This window comes from Crocodylus porosus, unplaced genomic scaffold (assembly GCF_001723895.1).
Source record: "Crocodylus porosus isolate Cpor-Errol unplaced genomic scaffold, CroPor_comp1, whole genome shotgun sequence".
Taxonomy (NCBI): domain Eukaryota; kingdom Metazoa; phylum Chordata; order Crocodylia; family Crocodylidae; genus Crocodylus; species Crocodylus porosus.
The window spans coordinates 90,133,650-90,156,226 of record NW_017728886.1 but is presented as its reverse complement, the minus strand read 5'-3'; the positions used below and the strand labels follow the sequence as shown (position 1 = coordinate 90,156,226).

At 40.1% G+C, this 22,577-nt stretch overlaps 1 protein-coding gene across 1 annotated transcript in view; it reads right to left on the bottom strand.

Annotated features, from left to right (window-relative positions):
* SUGCT (succinyl-CoA:glutarate-CoA transferase) overlaps positions 1 to 22,577 on the bottom strand; it is a 531,371-nt gene that overhangs the window by 401,444 nt on the left and 107,350 nt on the right. The window contains exon 9 of the mRNA XM_019535549.1: positions 7,497 to 7,592. Coding sequence (XP_019391094.1) covers positions 7,497 to 7,592 — 96 coding nt within the window. The remainder of the gene's footprint in view (positions 1 to 7,496; positions 7,593 to 22,577) is intronic.

Sequence of the window (22,577 nt, the reverse complement as noted above, 5' to 3'; positions counted from 1 at the left end):
CAAGACCTACCCGCAACAAACCCGTGCTGGCTGTCCCTTAGAATTTTAGCCTGGGCCAGTCCCTCAAGGATGGCCTCCTTAATAAACTTTTCTAAGAGCTTTGGGTACTTATTAAATTTTTCAGAAGTTAGGGGGTACTTGCTACTTAAAAGGTTGAGAAACACTGCTTTAGGACATCCATCTAACTTATTTAAGGACCCAACAGAAACTTTTCGACCTTTGTTGAAGGAATGCTGCGCCCTGTTAGTCCACATGGTACAGCCTTTTCTCTTGAAAAATTCTGTAGCATTGTATTCAGCTTCTGTTTATAGGGCTTTACTTAACAAGAGGTTTAACTTTCATGAAAGTCCTAAAGAACTGTTTGGTCAATACATGCCCACCAATGGGGGGTTCATCCTTCCTCCTAGAGCTATTTGCCATGAAAGGAATGGGCTGATAACAATGCTTTCATCAAAACTGAATAGAAAAAGGAAACTTAAGATTTTAAGGAGAGATCTTATGAAGGTAAAGAAACTACTTTTTATATTCCAGAAGAAACTCTTAAAGAGGTGCATAAATGAGAACGGATCTACCATTGACTTCAGGAGAGCCAGGGTTTTACCTGACCATGACTATCTGACTCTAAGAATAGGTACTTCAGCTTTCAAGCTTATCTTCAATGTCAGGTCTGACCGTCTTTCCTTCTACGCTTACTACCACCTGATAAGAAAATGTATCTGGCAAGAAACAAGGAAGTTCTGCAAATGCCCATTCATCCAAGTTTCTTTCTACTCACAGATAGGACAAGTAAAAGGTAGGTCTTTCCGCAGGAGGATATACTCTCTTAACATAATATTTCAGCCCCAACTGAACAGGTTAGGTATCCTCCACACCCTCCCAAGAGAAACCTGTGAGTAAATTAATGTAATGTGAGCAACTCCTGGAGAATGTGGCTTTTCAGTGCTCAGACGAAGAACATGGGAACTGTTTGGCCCCCACTGCACTTTAAACTGTCTACACATGAGTAATATCTGGAATAGCACAAGCCTGATAAAACTTCTGCAAGACTAAGAGGGCCTTTCCTTCATTTCTGTAATCAAGAATGATTACATGATAGTTTGATTCTAAACAGGACTATTTCTCATCAAAATGAGAAATTAAGCTTTTGTTAAAAGAGACCATTGTTAGTCAGAAAGAGAAGTGCCTTTTAAAAGGAATTAATTTCTATAACCATTAAAAAGAAATTTTTACCCAGATAAGAAAACTTATCAAATTGTCCTAGTTTTGTTCTTTGTTGATACTAGCTCAAAGTAGCAACAACTGGGAGCATCTACATGTGCATTTTACTGCAGAGTTGATTAATTAGCTCCACATTAAAGTGTCATAGTCTACACATGCAGCACTATTAGACTGGAGTAAGCTAATTAACTCCACTATAGGATAGTACTGCCTGACAAGTACTATCCCAAAGTGGAGTTATTTAGCATGCCGCAAAGCACATGTAGACAGTGACTGGGGCTGGCTAGGAAACGAGAGAGCTACAGTGTAGGGCTGGCTGCCAGCTAGCTCCACACTGGAGCACCCTTGTGCCCAAGCTAGCCCTTCCTCAGCACGTTGAGTTCGGACAGAGCAGCTCCAGGCTGGCAGGCTGACCTCCCAGATCTTCTGCCAGGTGGGGCTGCCCTACCCCAGCTCAACATGTTGCAGTCCCCAACGCACATGTAAATGCTGTGCCCAGGAACAATAAATTGCAGCACAAACTGCACCGGAGTTCATTCAGCTGCGCTAACTGCACAGGTAGATGCACCCACTCTAAGTGGAAGTGATCCCAGGGGGACCCTGGGAAAACAGCCGAGTTCCTTAGTGAAGTAAGCATTGAAGTAAGCTTGACATTTTTCAATGGTTTATGTTACTTTGGTTGTCCTGCACATAAAAAGGAAAGCCCTTCCGAATACAAAAATAGGTCTTAAGGTAAACAAAGTTCTGCAAAGAATAGGACTTACATTTAGACTTTGGAATAGAGCAACATATAGCCTCTAGCGAGAAATGTCCCTGATAAACCCAACAATGAAGTAATCACAAGAATAGTCATAATTCTCCTGTTTGTACAGAAAACAATAACCTTGTTCTTGAGATTCAGTTCACCCAAGGAATGGAGCATCTGGTTACCAGAGAGATGCTTTCCTCTGGAAATTATTAACTCAGTAGTGATTCATGGCAGGGTTCAAACCAGAAACTTTCCTGTTTCAAGTGGCAAAGGGCTCAGGACAGATAACCCAGGAAGCGTTCTATGCTTAGACTCATCTTCCCCACTGAAATTTAAATTTTTGGCAGACTGTGAAGTCTACCTCTTTTAGTAGGCTCAATGGGCAGATGAATAAATAAAAGGTCTGATTCAAGACTGCTACTAGAATTAGCTGGTGGTTTTATGATACTGTTGAAGAGTCAGAAGGCTCATAAAATTGCTTACAGTTTTATCTGTTATTATCTGTGATCATTTTTGTAACAACAAATAATGAAGGTTGTATATCAAGATGGTATGTTAAAATTAAATTGTAAGGAATATAAATATACATCTAATTTGCTAATATAATGTTACAGCTTTACAGGGGAGCCCTTGGAGGGCTGCGTGCTGAAGAGAGCAAGCAAAGAGAACTGTGTTGGTCACCCTGAAAAAGGACAGAAGACCTGAGGCCCCTAGAAGACATTAATTTAATCACACAATAACTTCAGAGGAATCTTAACCTGGATACCCAAAATTACACTTCCTGACATGCTAGACATTCAATATTTGGCATGGCAGAATGCGAGATTGTTGGGATCTTGAATAAAACTCCTCAGGTTACATTGTGCATCTGCTAGGGCATGCAGAGGGCTGCAGTACATGCTGGGGTATGGAAGCAATGGATCACAGCATTCCCTGTTCCCAACAGCTCGTGCCATGGGCTTTCAACAGCACATGGCTGGGGATGGGGTTGCTCTGCGATTCCTACCTGTAGGGTTTTAATGACGTGTGGCTGGAGATTGAGGAAACTTGAGGCAATCTGCATTTGCACCCAAAATCTGCAATGTTATTTGTTATTTTATGCCTGTTCAAATTATGTAAGTAAAATCCCATCTAGATTGACCTTATCTGCTCAGAAAAAGTAACAAAGCTCTTGACCTCTAAATGATATCATCTTGTCTTTGGTTTTGTCATAGGCTCATTGGCTGGCATGGAACTGGGATTTCAAAAGTGCTACAGAGCATCCTGGACAACTTTCTTTTTTTTTCTAAATAAAAAGGGCACCTAAAACAGTGCGATTTTTTGTTTTTTAAGTTTTAAAAGGGAGAAAATTTGGGATGTTAGACACTTCTATCTGATCATTAATGCAAGATTAATGCAAAAAAAACACAGCTTCACACAACAAAAAATAATTTGTACAGTTTTAACAGTTTAAAAAAAACTACGGTAACCATTTTTAAGTTAATTTACTAATATTTTCTAATCCTACCAATGGCATGACTGCCTTTTCCTTCACAAATTAAGCTTGGGTTCTTTTCATGAAATGAAACCTGTGTTTTTGAAAGGCTCCAAACATGTAACAAAGCCAAATCATGTTAAAACCCCTGGTTTGCAGCTGTGGATATAAATTTATGGTTTCATAAATCTCTAAATGTCCACATTATCTTGTCCTCATAGGGACCATTTTGGATTATAGACGACTGGATCATTTTTATCAACATTAAATCTCACTAGCTGAAGGGATGTATACAAATTAATGCCTGGAAATTTTACATATCACTGCCTTTCTTTTTCACCTCTATGCTCTACAACCCAGTTGAGACCCAGCAGATAATTCCCACACATACTACTCCTATGTCTGTAGCTGGAAATGATCCAAGGCACTGCAGCTGAAAGCAACCTCTGAGACAGCAGCCTCACTAGCATTATTTTTGGATTTGGGAGTGCCTGGAAGTGAGAGTGGCCTAGCCTTACTCAGGAGCAGCCTTGCTAGGACAGGCTGCTGCCATATTATAAACAAGCCCCAAGTAAATCATTCATTGAACTGAACTAAAATGTAGACAAAATCTAGAGCAGAGATGCGTCTGAGAATTGCAACAATGAACACCTATATTATAGTACAATAAGGTAAATCAATAAAAACTACTGAAGAATACATTTAAAGACTGCATTTGGTGGTCAAATTATGCTGTAAATTACAAACATGTAGCCCAAGTGAACCCTGTGGAATTGCACAGGTGTATTCAGTACAAAAAGTGGCCCTACAAGACCAATGATAAAGACACACCAGCCAAAATCATGACATTTCAGTATCGTAAAATAAGAATTAAAAGAGCACTTAATAAACACTGCTTAATGTATTCAACAAAGAAGTGCTGGAATATTTGGGCATTGATTAGATACAAACATACTGACTAATTATGTGCACATTTAAAAGGTTCTAATGAAATACGGCTTGCTTTGGACATTACACTGGTGTGACTGCGGTCAGAATTCTGTCACGCATAGAAATACAGATGTTGTAAATTGTTTAGATTTTGGCATTTTAAAATCCTCAACATCTGTTAGAAGGCAATCTTTCAGTTACCTAATCTGCCATGATTAAACAACATTTTGACATTTTTAAGTACCAGAGCAAACTCGACATCACTTCCAACTTGTAATTTACTGCCCGTCTGAAAACTTACACACCCCAAATTAAAAAGTCTACTGTCCTAACAAGGAAAAAATACCAATGCTTTGCTAAATGCATTTCTTTGGAGTTACAACCAAAACAAATTTTCTCAAAATAATTATTATTTGAACAAGTTATAATTTACTGGTTTATCTGAAAACATTAACACTTCAGATTCTGTATATTATTCCAGGAAGTAAAGGGTCCTGTATCTAAAAGTTTGGTTGGGAGACCACAGTCACAATCCCAGGATTCTGTTCTAAGCAACACTACTAATGACCTACATAATTTTGGACAAGTCACTTTACCCCCCTGTTTGTTGGGTTAGCCTCCTATAAAAAGGATGGACTAATATTTACGTACCTTATAGTAACACTGAGAGAAACAATTAATTAACGTATCAAAGGATCTTTGTAACTGTTAGACAAAAGGTGTCACAAAAGTAAAAAGAAAGCTTTAAAAAACAAACGCTCTCATGGTTACAGAGTTGTTCACTAATAGGATATTAGTGGATAATTTCTTAAGGCACTGAAAAACCATAAACACCCCCAGCATAAATAACAAGCTCAAAAATATGGATTAAGATTGCTTATATACAAAAATCAGATATTACAAAAATCAGATTAAAAAAAACTACCGGCATTCCTTATACTTGGGATGTAATCCATGAAGTATGGATATCACATTAGTGTTTTTCTTTTTCAATACTTCAACTGGGTTTTGGTTGTGCAAAACAAGAGCACAACCAGGGAAAGTAGATCTAGGTTCTACTTTATCTTAAGTAACCAAGGTCACTACAAAAAAGATAAAATGTCTTGACTTGTCAGGTTTGGCTCTGTTTTTAGTTTATGTAAACCAGAGTTCAGAAGAGGCTGTGTCAAAGTTTAAAGCTCTGGCCTATTTTTATAGAAATGCAGCACCTCTTACTAATTCAGTTCTGATATATTAATAAGTTGTTTACTTTAAACATGCAACATTTCTGTTTTAAAATTTTCTGTTTACCATGGACAAATGTGGGATAAATCTCACAATTCAAGTTCACAAAGTGCACACATACAGTTTACTGCATCTACAGTCATATCCAAAATCTCACTAATCTTGTTCTTTGGGCTAAGACAGCACTGCAGGATTTTAGCTGAACCATCTGCATGATAACATGAAAGTTTCAGCAAAATTTCTGTATCCCACATTGCTGCCAGCAACAGCTTCAGAAGTCAGCTACTCATTTAGACTAGGGACAGAAGTTCCACATAAACCAGTTTAAGTGATCCAAAACTGGTTTAAAGCTGTAACAGAAAGAAGTTCAGTGCACATAAACCAGTTTCAAAATGGCCAAAACTGGTTTAAAGATAAACCTGGTTGAATGTAGTATCAGATTTAACATAACTTCAGCTGCAATGCCTTGGATCATTTGCGTCAAAGTGGTTTATGCAACTTCTGTCCAAGATCCTTTCCTGGTTTAAACTTAAACCAGAGTTCCTCAGCATCCCAGCTGCTTTTCAGCCCTGGGTTGAGCTGGGCTGTTCTGCCTGCTCCAGACAACAAAGCTGGCCTCACCCCTTTGCTCGCCAGCTGGAGCAGGGGCTGGGCATGACCAGATACTGGCTGGCATGGCACCCTGACGCAAAGGCAGCAGGGAGGAGGTTTATTCCCCCCTCCCCACCTACTCCCACAAGGGGACCACAGTCAGGGCCTGCCTTGCCAGGGTATAGCAGCCCCTGTCAGGCCCACCCCCTCCACAGCCTGAAGCAAATGGGGAGAGAGAAGGGGATTTCATCTCCTGCTCTGTCCCCTGTCCCACTGGCAGCAGGGGTCCACCGGCCAGGGTGGAGCAGCAAAGTAGCCCGTCAGCCCTTCACCCACTCCAGTGGCATTGGAGGGAGTGTAGCCCTGCCATCCACCTGCCTCGCCACTGGCTGGGGCTGGGGCTTCCTAGCCAGTATCTTGTTGGTTTTCTGTTAATATCAAACTTTGATGAAATGGGCATATTCTTTTCATTAAATTTAGGTACAAGTTAGTATCACCATAAGAAAAATATATTTTTTTTAATTGTTAGCAAAGGGCAAAACAGAATTGCACTTAGGCACCTACATCCACTTACATGCCTAATATGTGAAAGAAAATATAGTACTTAATGTTGGGCTGTGCTCTTTATCATATGGACATACCCTCTTTGTTAACTGGCAAAGATTCTCACATAGGCCAGCCATAAGACGGCATTCTTAGAAGAGCAGAATTCTCTTGCATGCTCATTTATGTGAATAAAATGATACTATTCTAGGTGACTTTCAGGCCTAAAACACCAGCAAATTCAGAATTCCTAAAAGAAAAATGCCACACTTATAGCACTGATTCTCCTTTTTGCCACACATTAACCCCTTACTCCACAGGTTACAAGCAATTCCCAAACATCAATAGGGTGCCTAGACCTCCCTAACCCTCCCTATCATTCTCTACAAAGACATAAGGTAAAACTATTGGAATTCAGGAGAAAAAGAGTTCAGTTCATAGCAAACAAAACACAAATAGTCTCTTTTAAAATTGCTGTAGTCAGTCCTTCTCTCAGGTGAAAAACAATCAAGCCATCATGCTAGCTTTACAGTCATTCAACTCCAGTGAATGCCTTTGATCTATTCCAGTGTTCTGTTACTAATCTACAGCTGATGAAGAAATATGCAAAATGCAAAATCTACAGTGAACAACAGAACCTTGTTCTAGCCAGACACAGATGTGTTACAGAATACTGTAGGTCACAGGAAGAGTAAATCATTTCCCAAACCCGTATTATACAAAACCACAGATTACCAAAGCAAAATACACCTTTTGTTATCTTCTTACCTGGTAAGGAACAATACTGCCATGAGCAGTGCCCCAGCGTTTGGCTTCCGTTTTGCAATTAAGGTAATTAGCTGCTATATGTGTAAGACATGCAACCTGAAAGAGGATGAAAAGACAGTTGTTGATATAGGACCCTTTGATATATGTTCTTATTTCTTTGATTTTATATTTTTATCCATTATATGCATTTCTGTCGGGCAGTTATGATTCATTTTTATTTTAACTCAGATTTAATACAGAATCGATATATTCAGTAACAGCACTTGCAGAAATAATGTAACAAAACAACATGTCCTATAAAACTAGAAAATGGCAGTTGGCATTTCTGTAGCAGAGGGGTTCCCAAACTATGGTATGCATGCCCCTGTGGGGTATGCAAGACAGCTCTGGGAGGTACACAAGAAATTGTGAAATGGAGGATTTAATTTTCATTATAATAATAATTGGCATTTAAGGGGTTAAAATTTAAACCATATGTTGGTAGAGGTACACAGGCAGCTGGTAAATCTGGAAAGGGTATGCAGTAAGAAAAAGTCTGGCAACCTTTGCTACAGCACATAGCATGCAATATAATGTAAAATCATGGACACAAAGATGAAACACCCTGTTTTTTGACTGTGTTAAATATTTTACAGAATGGTCAACTATGGCAATGAAATGCTCCACAACTTGCCAAAGTCAGAAAGGAAGCATGCAATAGAGCTGTGAAAAGTACCTACAATTCCTGACTCTTGATCCTGTGCTTAAATCTTTCCTCAGTCACTAGTAGATTATCTTTCCTCTTCCTTTCTCCTTCTTGTTTTACTTATACAAGCTACATTTTGGAAAATATTTCAGGATTCTCCAGCTCCATACATGATCTGCAATATTAATTAAGCAGCAGTCCTCAGTAAGTCATTTGCCATTAGAAGACAGAGAGAGTGAAAAGGTTAATTCTGTGAAAATATGGACTGCTATATTTAGTAACCACAATCTGAGGGGGTAAATCTGAAAGTAATTTGGACTTTATAACAGCAAGGATGTATCTTAGGGGGGAAAAAACCTAACATAAAATGCGGTCATGGCTGAAAAATCAGAGGTTCTCTTGCAATTAATGGCAGATTTTCAACTAATTGGAAAACTGCAGGATGTGACTGTCTCTCCAATCCAAATAATATATTAGATCATTATTTGCATCACAAAAATCCAAAAGTCTAATCTGTCGACCATTATTTTTTACACTAATTTGATTAAAAATATATCTCAAGTTGCTAGTAATGAGTTAACAACAAAAGTTCCCTTTAAACAATAATTATATTTTTTTCAGCGCAATATCGTGTTTTCCTAAGATTTCTCCCACAATTTGGTGCAAATTCATACTATTTACAAGTGCTTAGTGATATTTTAGCACTTGTATTTTGATGACTGCAGAAAACCTTATGCAAATAGCTAGCCAGACTACCTCTGTCAGAAGCAAGTGATTCTGGGTTGTATGTACTAACAGCCCATACCCCCAAGTAACTAACTCAGATCTGAACCACTTAAAAGCCACGTGCCAGGAATTTTAGAGCATCTAGAAACAGGATGCTACATCTCTCTCTCAGCTCTCTTTTCTAGGTACCTCTTTTCCCATATGCCCTGAAAAGACAGCTAGAATTTGCCCCTCTAAATTTAAGCAGAGAACCAAGAGAATTGTCAATGTATAACCAAGGCCTCTATAATTAAGGGTACAACCAAGCTTTAATTTACAGATAGATATTTAACTCTCTCACAGGAATAACATTCCCAGCTGAAAACAATCTTGCTTAATTCTGTGGAAGACCTGTGGGTAGAATCTTGGCCCCAGTAAATGGGAGTTTTGCCATTAACTGCATTGGAGCCAGAATATCACTTTCTATTTGGCTCTCGTTTCAGCTACACAGAACAAATAATTTCCTAGTTATAGGATGTTACAAATGGCTTCTTTGGGGAAAAAAAAAAGAACTTTTCAGTGATGTCTTGGAGTTCATTTCAGATGAATTTCACTGTTTTAAGCTGCCACCAAATTGACCTGTGTGCATGTCTGTAAAGCACTAGAACAGGGTACAATAAAGAGATTGGAAACACAAAAGGTTACTGATAACCTCCCTGCTGACTGGATCTTCACCAGGACAGCTGCTGTACAAAGATTTTTTGTGTCAGCAGCAACAGGCCACAAATCCAAGGGGAGTCAGAAATCCTATGCAGCTTAGTAAACTCTAAATGCACTTGGAGATACTAGTTACCCTCCTGAGGCCTCAGCTAAGCAAGGCACTTAGGCATATAAATAGTCCCATTAAACTCAATGGACAGCTCACATATTTAAAGTTGGATATATGCCTAAGTACATTGCTGAATCAGGGCCTGAATTACTTGAGCCTGATAATTTCAAAGGAATCTGAGGGAATTGGGCTCTCAACTCCCATGGTCTTACAGTACAAGATTTGCACCCTAACGCCTTTGAATACTGAAGCCAAAACCTTTAAGGAATATACAAATAAATTGGCTTAGAGTATAATTTAGTACTTTGATGCTACATATTTTATACATTAAGAAGAAGTGTTTATCTGGATGAGCTCTCTTGTCACTTCTGCTTCTTCAGCCATAAGATTTCAGTAGGCTTAAAAGCTATTCCCACCTTCTACCATGCTGTTTTACTGCTACATCTGTGTGATCTTTGGACTGCCTCACTTCTCCACATCTCTTTCTTCCCCTTACAAAAGTCAACCCTGACCAAAAAGAAATATTTAGTAAATCTTTCAGCATATACATTCCTTTCATATGTCTAAGTATGTAAAGAATGTGATTAAGTTGGAAGAGTGTGCTTCTTTATCTCATAGATCAAAGATAAGGCTGCTAGGAGAGCATGTGAAGTGGATTTTATCCTCTGCATTGCTGCTACCCAAATGTATCAACTGCAAGCAGGACGGCATATTTATATAGAAATAATCCTAATTAAAGTTTTCCGTATATTTTCATTCTCATTGCCTCAGCATGTGTTTTGTATCAATGTTAACTTCTGTAGGAATCTTTACTGAATGTTAAAGCTTTTTTGTAGAGCTCTGCTAAAGACACACTATTCTTGAAGCTTCATGCACTAAGGCTAAGTACAAACAGTGAAAAATCCCAAGACAGAATTGATCCAATCTATGCAGGTTTCTCTAAGCTGGGTAGACTGGATGGGGAGCAAATGGAGGGCACGTTCACCCTTCAGTGGGAGGAGGCACACAAATGCTTGCACTGGCCAAGGCCAGAAGCCGGGGGCACTCCCACATGCCTCCCAGCGTACTGAAGACTACAGAAAGTAACCACGCATGGGCCATCCCTGATTGGCTGCCAGGCACATGCCCCCAGCCTCCCCACTGCCATGCTAGACCCCCGCACCCAGGCCCGCACCCAGGCGCAGTGTCCCAGGACAGCCCCAGAAGGGGCCGCCATGGCATGCTCCTCCCTGCTGCCACTAGCCAGGTTGCTGGGTATGCAACAGTGACTCCCTTGGGGCCCTCCACCAAAGCCTAGGGCTGGGCACAGGAGAGGAGCGATGGCAACAGCAGGGGCCCAAGGGTGTGCACCCGACAGCCCATCAGGGGTGGCCCAACTCCACAGAATGCCCCCTATAGAGCAATCTTGTCCCTGCCACCCGGTACAAGTTCCCTGGGCTGCCCAGTGCCTCTTACTAGCTAATTCTGATACCAGGTTCCAATGGGATACTCTGGGCAACCAGCACTGGGTAGCAGGGCCTATTCTTCCCTTCATGTAGCACTCCCATCCTCACCGCCTGTCACAGGCCTCCCAGGCTGCCTAGTGCAGTCTAGCACCAGCAGCAGCTGGCAAGATGTGCCAAGCAGCTCGTGGGGCTTGCACTAGATGGCAGGGATAGGAGTGCTCCATAGAAGGAAAGATGCCCAGTGTGCTGGAGGACAAGCCCCCACCCCCAGGCCAACCAGCGCATCCTACTGGGTTCTGGAAAGATGTGCTGGGCAACCTGGGAGGCCCATGCCAGGTAGCAGGGCCTGAACTTTTTCTCTATGGAGTGTTCCCATCCCCACTGCCTGGTGCAAGCCCCCCAGGCCAGCCAGCATGTCCCACCGGAGCCTGGCACCAACAACAGCTGACAAAACAGTAGCTGGTAGGTTTGTTCCAGGTGGCAGGCATGGGAACACTCCTTAGAAGAGGAAGGGAAGCCCCCCTGTCACATCCCTCCCCCCATGCTGGCTCAGAGCTGAGGCCAGTGTCAGAGGGCTCCCTTCCCCACCACTGCCCCTGTCCACACCTCCAGTCCAGCTGTGCAGGTAAGAGGCAAAGGTTTTCCAGTTCCAGTCTGTGACAGCCTAGAGGCAGTGCCGACCCAACAGATGAGCACCAGCTGCCCTGCAAGGGGAGCTGGGAAGCCAGAGAAGTAAGTCAATTTGCTATGGGATCTGGAGCAGAAGTTTGATAGACTAGTCTAAACTAAACTGATTAAATCAGATATTACATCCATCCAGATGTATTTCAAGTTCTATCCATCTCAGCTTCTGCCATTTTGAAACTGGTCTATGTGCACTGAACTTCTGTTGTGTTATAGGTTTAGACTGGTTTCCGTGTGGTTTGTGTGTAATTTCTGTCTCTAGCCATCAAGTAGCTGCAATAAAGCATTAGTTTTGTGAAAATATTACACAACCTTTAGATATAGACCCTGCTAGGTAGGTATTGCTAAGTCTAAAGTTATTTTCCTGAAACCTGTGGGTTTTGTTTCCTTTCTATTTTAATTAAAACCAAACCCACAACAGTAACCTTTATACCAGTAAACATTAAAGCAAATGTAATACAATGCTAGAGAGGTCTCTGTATTAATTTGCTTGCACAGACAAATCTACCTACAGTAAATGTATATTATCAAGTGTCTATACAAAAACTATTCTTTATTTCAATTCAGTAAAGGGAACAGACACACATTTACATTCCTTTGTGATATTACTATGGATGGTTAAATCACATGTTTAGTTTACTTTACTTTACACACCTACCTAAGCCAGAACAAAAAGAGAGCTACATTAAGCTCTGAAAAATTATGCTTAACAAAGACAGAATCAGACAGATGAGGAAACTGGATATTAAATGCCAGAAGGTAAGAGCAGACAGCAAAGAGAGACAGAGTTTCAAAGATTTTTTTTAAGATAGCACATCAAACAATTTATTATACTTAGCTCACTGACTCCATCAATCATGTAGGGGTAAGCTCAGTAAATACCCACAAATAACACAAAAAAAAAAGTAGTAAGTGAAAATATGAAAAAACAACAGGGACCTTTTCCTTTCTTGCCATTCCAATACACTGTATATTTTATTTTCATTCATCTTTATCAGATTTTGATTCATATTCAAGTTCATTTGTTGTCTCTCAGCTTCTGAATTTGTAATATGTATGCAATGTGTGCGTTGGCTACTTGATTTAAAGCACTGATAAAAGGTACACAATTCTTGTATGCCTTAAGTTTTATAACATCGCCTTTACAAGTGCAGCACAGACAACTTTTACAATATGCTGTGGAACCTGTTTGTTGTAAATGTGAATTTTAATTTATAGTACTGTAGAACAAAATGCCATAAATAACTCCAATGTATTGCAATGTGTAAATACTAGTAACCCTCTACTTAATATCCATTCTATGCTGAACATGTATTATTATTAACAGCAAAACCTAAAAATGGCTACAGAGGCAGATCCTTCCTCCATGACTACTCCGGAATCCAGTGACTATTGTACAACCCTGATTGTTTTGTGATTTTCCTCCCCCCCTCGAAACAAGCGTTAAGCGAAACTGCAAGTATCCGACGACCCAAGATGGTGACTGCAATTGTTTTTAATGACCGAAGATGGTGACTGTGAGCATTATAACGAAACTCATTGAGGGCTGAGTAAAATCAGGCATCAATTTCAAATGATAGCACTAAGTGAAACAGCATTAAGCAGGGGTTGCCTATATTTGTGTAAAACACTCCTCTGGTTGGATGTAAAAACTGCTTCAGTTAGAAGAGTTTTCTCCAACATTTCGGCCACAGAATTCACAGTGGGTGCATCTACACATGATGCTACACTGCTGTAGCAATGCACTATAGCAGAGTAGTGTCCATGGGCAAAAACTGCGATGCCACAGCTATGTCTTCATAGAGATGCTCTCCCTCATTATAGTACACTGCTATTGTGATGTACTGCCTAAAAATAACTGTGCACAGCATCCATGGCGCAATATGGGCTGTTACTGCACTGTGTTTTAGTACTTCCAAAAGGAAGTACAAAATGATGGTACACTAACAATGGCGCCCAGAGAATAGGAGCAAGACTTTAAAATAACTACTACCATTTGACTGCTTCCACATATAATGCTCAATATTGTTACAATATTGTTACATGTCTAAGAGAAATGTACTCTGGCCCACAATGCTGGTTTCTCATGAAAAAGATGCTCAGCTAGTGTTGTACTGTGGCTCTAATGAATCCTGGCACTAAGGTACCTGTTTTACGCAGGAAGTACTACAGTTCATGGTGAATAACAATGTCTCTGATGGGAAAGGTTGCAGGTTTCACTATTAGGTCCACTTTTATTGTAAGAACTACATAGCAATAGGCCCAACTAAGTGTGGAAATAATCCTAACAAGGCCAGCAGAGACCTGCATACTAAAAGTTATCCACATTACGTACCCTACTGAATCAGGCCTTATTTAAAATAGTCATTCATGATCTGCAGCTGATAGTAAACAACAGACTGGCATGGTGGTGCTCAGCCTCTGGCCTCGGGGTTGAATCTGGCCCATGAAGCTTCCTATATGTCTGGAAATTTGGCAGCAGGAAAGTGGTAGTTGCTTTACTTGGTCTTAGAGCAGCAGCAATTAATGCTAGCACTGATCCTGTGCTGCTACATTTTCACATCCATAGGGAAACCAGTGTTTTAGACCAGAGAGGCTTGCCCCCTGGAGCTGTGTCCATCCTATGGGGCTTCCCACAGGACCTTGCCCCCTGGAGCTGTGTCCATCCTATGGGGCTTCCCATAGGACCTTGCCCCCTGGAGCTGTGTAATCCATCCTATGGGGCTTCCCATAGGAACTATGGGGAGCCCCGTGGACCATGAATCCACAAGCCAAATTGGGTAGCAAAGCCCAATCCTGAGGTGCAGGGGCCAGGCAGGGGCAGGAGCAGTGCAGAGCCCCCAGAACTAGATCCCAGGGGGCAGAGGTGGCAGACAGCCCTGGAGCCCAGTCCCAACAAGGTGGGGATGACAGACGCCCGTGCCACCTCCTCCTGGCTGGCATTGGACCCACAATGCCCCCACCTGGCTCCCATGTGCTGGGATTGGGCCCTAGGGCTCCACACTGTCTAGTGATCAGGCTCCAGCTGATCCTGGAAGCAGCGTGGGACCCCCCAGGGCCTGATCCTGGAAAGCGAGGGCACCATGGGGCCCAATCCAGCCCACAGATCAGCCACACCCCATTCATCTGGCCCACAGGGCCAAAAACGTGAGCAACCACTGGTCTAGATAACATACCTTTGCACTACAATAAAAAAAAAAAAGAAGTAAAGGAGGGGGGAACCCCAAATGAGATTTATCATAGTAAAAGACAGACTAATACACCTGAGGAAAAACAATCTGAAACAGACACTCAGAGAAGAAAAAACCTTAAAAGAAATAACACTGACATACAGCATAGGTTATAGAAGACAACAAATCAGATATATTGTTTGCAGAGTGATGACAAAGACCAAAAAAGGCAAATGCAATTTTGGGCTTTATGAGCAAAGGCATTAAGGCACAGCAAGAATTCTCTAGAATTCACATGGAATACTGTATTTATTTCTGGGCATCTCAGCACAGAAGAGTAATAAATTACAGAAAAATCAGTGGAAAAGCAATAAAAAAAAATGTTCTGGAAGGACTGATTTATGAATGAAGATTTAGATACTCAGAGCTTGTGTAAGTGATTGCTCAACAGAGACATGGCAACTGCTTACAAGTGCATGAGACGCAGAAGCACCAAGGATGGAGATCACCTCCTTAAGATAGTACAAAAGGATTAACAACCACAGAGATTAGTTGGATTTATGGGAGCAACAGCATTAAAACTGGGATTTTACAAGGAGGCTAAGTGAGTTTGGCACTCAACTCCCATTGAGAGTCATGAGTATTTAGATTCGTTATCTCCCTTAGTCACGCTTGAAATCCCAGCATAAAATTTAAAAGGTCAGATTTCAGGTAAAAAAGAATTAGGAAAAACACTCCTGATCATACCACCTTAGTGGAGTGATTTTCTAATGGATTTGAGGGAAATGCACATCTTTAGCACACACAAAACTAGACTGGACAAAAAACTAGAAATTCTAAATAGCACAAAGGTCACCTCCTTCTATTATATTTCCTATGAAACTACACTTAAATTTGTTACCAAAAAAAATCAAGTGAAAAAGAAACTGGTGAATAAAATGTACAGCAAAAACACATTTAAAACGGTTGAAAAAAAAAAACACAGCAAAAAATGTAAATGTATATAACAGTCTGTAAAAATTTTACATATCCAGTAGTACCATCAGAATGGAGATGCCTATTCTTCACAGGGTCTCATCTATCTAATGCACTGTCATTTAAGCATAACACAGAAAGTCAAACTTGGTAAGCAGTCTTCACTTCAAAATCTGTAGCTTTTAAATCTTTCAAGTTACCTAACCAAAGCTTTTTATTACTTAATTTCATTATTGCAATGGTTTCTGATTGCTGGTTTGACATGACTACCAAGTTTCATTAAATGAAACTAAACTAATTAATTTCAAATGAGCTTTGCCCAACACAAGGATATGCAACATCTTTATTTATTTTAGGAAATAAATTCTCCATTCAAAATCTTGATAGGTATGAAGCAGTAATAGTGTTGTTTTCAGAAGATTTAGGCAAAGGTATTATTGGAACCACAAAATAATTCATGTTTCAGCTGAATTTTAGAGTTAAGAGTCATATAGGGATGGCATAAATGAATCAGTAGAGTGTATACTCTTTATCCTAAATGACATCCAATAAACTATGTTGAGGTTGCACAAGTACCCAAAACATTAGGAAATGGTTTCCTGTGAATTACTACACAGCCTCACTCCAATAATCACATCATTGTCCATGGGATACCAGCCACATTCAATTAATATTTCTTTTTAGCCTTATTCAGTGTGTGGCCCCAAGCACCACTCTTCCTGTGTACCTATGTATCTTTTCTGCACCTGTCCACCAAAACCTCCAGTACCAGCTCCTGTCTCATCCCAACTGGTTTCTGTACCGTGTGCTCTTCCTAAAAGGCACATCCCTTAAAATAGGGTGACTCATCTACCAAATGTCAAGTCCCTGATCCAAAGCATGAAGACACTAGTGTTTCTCAACAAAACACGTCTTAAAAAAACTATCATATTTTCCCCTAACTGTATTACTGGAAACAGCTGAAACTGTCAAAACAAATCAGCTTTCAGCAGTTCCCCAACATGGAAAATTTCAGTTAAAATGGTTAAAGTTTGGCAAAGTTATAAACAACTGAAAACAGGACCTCATAATGAGAAGTGTCGGGCAACTATGGAGTGGAGTGTTAGCTCCACCTATAATGAATTGTTTAAAGATCCATCTTCTCTGAAACAAAGTCATCAGCTAAAATATTAAAAATGTTCCTGCCTTCATTTTTATAATTTCAGCAAATACAAATCAAGTGCTTCTCTCAATATAACATTTTTCTTGTTAATTTTATATTCAAATAGCCAGTATATTGTCTTATTAAAACTATTTTCCCATCTTATTTTCAAACAATAAAAGTTTTCCAACAAAATGCCACATTTTTCACATATAACCCATACTTTTCCCCAAAAAAAACATCTGGGGAAAATTGGAGTGCGCATTATATGTGACGAAAAAAGTCCCCACGGATCCAGAAATTTGGCTGGTAGTAGGGAGCCAGGAGGAGATTGAGTGGTGGGAATATTAATACTGCCACTGCTCCCCACCCCTGCAACCTAATTTCTTGACCTGTAGAGAGACCCCGCTCCCCCTCTCCCGCTACTACCATATTTACTCAAATATACAAGACTACCTCAGATATAAGAGAACAGCCCAATAATTAAATTCTCTATATAGAAAATGTATAAATTTGTTATAATCTCCCAAGCGTAGCATCTAATTACTGGATGCTTGCCTTTAATTTGTTCCCTTCCCACTGCTATAGCAGAGAAAATAAATGGGACAGGAGGCCCTTTTGCCCTCTACCCCTCCAGTTTCTTCCCCCTGCAGCCCCTTCTGCCCATCCTTACTGACCTTGAAATAAACATAACTGTAGGAATCTGAATATTGTATGCAAAGACTTTGTTCATCCAGAATTGATGAAGTTCACCTTTTCTTGAAACTGCTACAAGTTTTAGCACAGGTACTCCATTTTTAAACAGTACTTTTGTACCTACTTATATACAGTACAAACTATGTATGATATTAGTCCAAAGCCAAGAAGGTCATGATTCATACAGTTGATTGGACTAGGCCCCAGAAGAGTCAACAGCATTTCAAGCCATACCAACCTCATAGCTCAGCACTGGTCACTATGTATGTATACTCCAGATACCCTCCACAAAGGATCTATGTGCTAATTAACCCCCACTGATGACTGGAACTGGATGTTCTTGTCATGAGTCCTAGGATCCTATAAACATTTATACAAACATGAATGAGTTGCAGGGCAACTTGGTCCAGCTCCACCTCATGGAGATCGGGACCACACTAACCATATGTGACAGGCTGAGAGAAGGGGTGACAGGAGGATTCTGGATGAATTGCTGGAGCACTGTTTGGTGGTGTTTTCCAAACATTTAAGGCTAGTCAAGAAAAAGATGGATAGAAATGGGAAAGGAAGGCACAGCTTAGCTGTGGGAGTGATGACAAAGTCAAGATGCATGCAAAAGAAAAGTCAGTGCTTAGAAGGACTGGCTACAATGGGCACTACCATATATCTTAGTCAGACAGGCTGCACTAACTGGTCCTTGTGGTAGGTTCCCATTAAAATATTTGCCCAATATGGGCCATGTGTTTTATAGTCATGTTCAGTGTTGGCTGCACTGAATCAGCTTCATAGTTGGTTTCCATTACTGAGCACATGCTGCTTTTGGCAGCAGTTTATTGATAGACATTGTATTTCATGAGGTTTCCTTGTATGCCAATGTAAGACAAGGAGCTTTTCCCCCCCCATGCTGACTGGGGAAAAATACCTCATCTTATATTCGAGTAAATATAGTATGTTTAATAACAGACTGTGGGCATACCATTGCAAGCAAAAAGCAGCACACAGAGTTGCACATACCAAGTTGCAAACACTTGGCTGCCAGGGATGGTTAAGTTTAAGTGGTTAAGTTAAACTTAAGCATGTGGTTAATAGAATTTGTATACGGTAAAGAGCAGACAAACAGAATTTACATGAGCAAAAACTACCACCTGCAGGTATATGCATTAAAATTTCTTTAATTACTCATCTTACTATTATTTGTCTTACAGAAGTACCTGAAGGCCCTGATAAGGGTCCCACTTTGTTCCTGCTGTAGACCCACATTAAGACTACACCAGACAATGAGCCAAAGAAGTTATAAGCCTGTTTTTTTTACATGCAAAAATGACCTCTACTGAGACCCTTTCACATTTGGCCCTGGTTTTAGAAACCATACCATTTACATTAGGTAATATATACATTGAGCCATATTCTTTGGCACCCAAGTCACTTCTTAAAACTAGGACATGGATGCCCAAGTCATCTAAGTGTTCTTGAAAATTTTAAACTTTGTTTCATTTTTTTCCCTCCTTCCTGTGCCTTTTCTCATCATTGATGCTTGCATGACAACAGACTCTTTCTTAAGAGCTTGTCTGTTCCCATCAGTTATTCTTAAAATGAAATTATTTTTTCTTAATGAGGAATACCACATCTCCAAAATCTTTTAAGTACTTCCTGCAATGTGTCGTATGTCCAAGTGGTGCCTGGGGAATGTTAGAATTCCTCACCATTGCTGTCATAGCTGTATCACCACTGGTGGTAGCACAATTGTGAGCAGGTGTAGAGATGGGGCTTCCAGTGCCCAATGGTGTTTTAAACACTGCCTCTTTCCAATCCACTCCAAATACATGTACACAACAAAGCTTAAAATGTGTGCAGCTGGCTGGAGCCCAGTCGACAAGAGAACTCCCACGCTGCTTATATAAGATAAGCTAAACATTGTAGCAAGAGTGGACATTTTTAGAGAAAAAAATTCCTAGTGCATGGGGACTTGGTTTGCTCATAACTATACAATCATCCTCTTCAAAAGTAAAAGTCTTATTTGGAAACAATCATCCCTAGCAATAAAAAAGAAATCTAGAGAGAATCTGGATACTACTGTCTAGTGATTTAGTGACAGGATTGGTCCTGGGAGGGAAAGTGGAAGGTGTTCAGCCAAAAATTATCCTTGTAGGAGTTTCATACTTGCTGGTGACTGATCTGCCACCACTCCCTTTCACTCTTGATCACCTCCCTTAATGCTCAGCTGCCATACCTTGATGTTAAATTGAAGAAGGAGAATAAGGAGCAGTGAGATGTTTGCTACCAGTAGTGAGTAGGGTGATTCACAATCTTCTTTTACATGCCTCCACCTCCCCTACAACCTGTCCTTACCATAGCAATACAGGTATTGACCTGTGACCCAAGAGGTGCAGTTGCACTCCCCCTTTGATTCTTGTTCCACCTAAACTTTAAAAACAACTGCCTGGGAGAGGCAGCAGCATTTCTCTTCAGGCAATGCTGGTGGAGTTAACTGGCTTCATGACTCATTATAATGTACCTGATTTCTGCTCATGTCTGTTGCTAATAAACCCCTTTCCTTTTTAACGGTCTTGATGTTCCATCAATCAAGTTATCCTTTCTTCTGCAGTTTTGGTGTCTCTTAGCCATTCCCGGTAATATTTCTCCTTTGTTTCACAGCCCTACACTCTGTTTTCAGTTCTAGCTAAAAACATTAACTCAGGTATGGTAACATTAATTCATGTGAACATCACTCAGGTGTGGAAATGATTTACTGCTCAGTGTTGAATGCACTGTCAACACGCTCAAGAAGGGAAGGTTTTGTTTTACAAATCCAAATAAGAAATGTACCTTTAACTATAATGACTACAGAACTAGAAAACAATATTTTTGTTGTGCTTTTTAAAAATATAATATATAATCTAGCAAATTAGTGCACATTCCATTAATATCATATTCATTATTGCTTTGATCATAACTGAATAACACAGCCCTAAGCATATTAGTAAAGCTTCCAATTTCGTTTTACCTGGAAAAAAGTGTGCTGTGTTATATGTGATGCTGCACCATCTGCACCCCCTTTTCAAAACCCCGGATCTGTCCACGCATGTAGCACTTCAAAAAGAATACTTAGAATTGCTACTGCTGCACTTATAGTAACATCTAAAATTTTTCACACCACAGAAAACCAGCAGCAAAACTAAGCGAAGGAAGTAAGCAGAAATTTACAGAATCTATAACTCGGACCAGATTTCCCCTGAAGAGGGATGGATTTGACTATGATGGGGCTTCTGTACAAGCAGAATGACTTTTTATTTGCTGTATCCATTTACTAAAGCAAAATGAGTTTGCAGAGATTAATAAAGAACTGTACAATCAGAATTTCTTCACAGCAGGTGGCTATGGCAAGTAGCTCCATTGCTTTCAAAAGCCAAGTTTCTTTTTTTTTTTTGATAGGTCAGAGAACTGAACTTCATCAAACAGCAAAAGGTCATTTTATTTCACCAGAAATATCTTTTTAAGAAAATCTTACAAAAGCTCTTTCAAGAAAGCGTCCTGCTTTCAACTGCTTTGGTGCAGGTTGCTGTAACAAACTCCTGTTTCAGATACCAGAAACAGAAAAAAGATAAAAAGGACAAGAGAGTCCTGCATTGTACTATCTCAATGGAAGAGCACAGAAGTAGCTGAAGGCTAAAAAGCCCCTGGATGTAGCCAATTAAGCTCTTTGGTGCTAATGCACTATAAGGATAACATGCAAAACAAACTGCTGTTGGTGAGTGAAATGTTTGAAAAAGCACAAAGTTCAGAAGTGCTGGATTACATTTACGTGTCTCTGCAGCATTAATGAACACCCAACGCTCACTCATCCACTCTGCCTTCTTTGAACACTTTATGTTATCTGCAGCACAAATGTGGGTTCGTCTATTGAGGTGTCAAAAAGGGTACATCTCAAACAAAAATGTGGCCTAAAGTTATGTTTGATTTGGGAAATAAAAGGGTTGGCATTAACCATGTGGATGCCTGCAGGCAGGATACAACAAAATTCCTGAACATGAACACTAGAAAGTGAATGAACATTTTAAAAGTATCATATTTTTTCTTCTAATCCCTTAATTAAATAATTTGATTGAATACAAAATATTTGTGCACAGTTCTCTAAATAAGGATTTTTTTTTCTTTTGTGACCCCTTTGTTCCTATGGGTTCTCTGCTTGTCACCTTCCCCACTCCTACCTCCTCCTCCCTTCCCAACGTTTGTATTCAAATCATTCACTCCACTTTATACACTGCTCTATGCTGTCCTTTCACAGCATTTGATAAAGTGAGCTGGAGTTCACAAAAGCTTATGTTCTCTATATTTTATTTAGTTAGTCCTAGAGGTGAATTTCAGCTAAAGTTGTACTACCAGGAATGCAGCGTTTCACACTGTATAGGCTTAACTGAAGTTATAAAATAATTTTCTACAGTTCTAGTCACATTAGTCTAGTTTGGTTAACAAAGTGCTCGTAAATCTCTGATATAGTAGAGTGCTCTTAAATAATTTTACTCTTCTTTTTGTATGCATATTTACCTGTTAAACCCTAAGCCAGATTCTAGTAATTTATTTTTATAGCTCTGCACCTTAACTAAGTTTGTACCTAACTGGTCTCTGCTCTGAAGGATTCACAGTTTAACTGATGGCTGAGAAATTTCATAGACATTAGGGCTGGAAGGGACCTCGGGAGATCATCGAGTCCAGCCCCCTGCCCAAAGGGCAGGAAGTCAGCTGGGGTCATA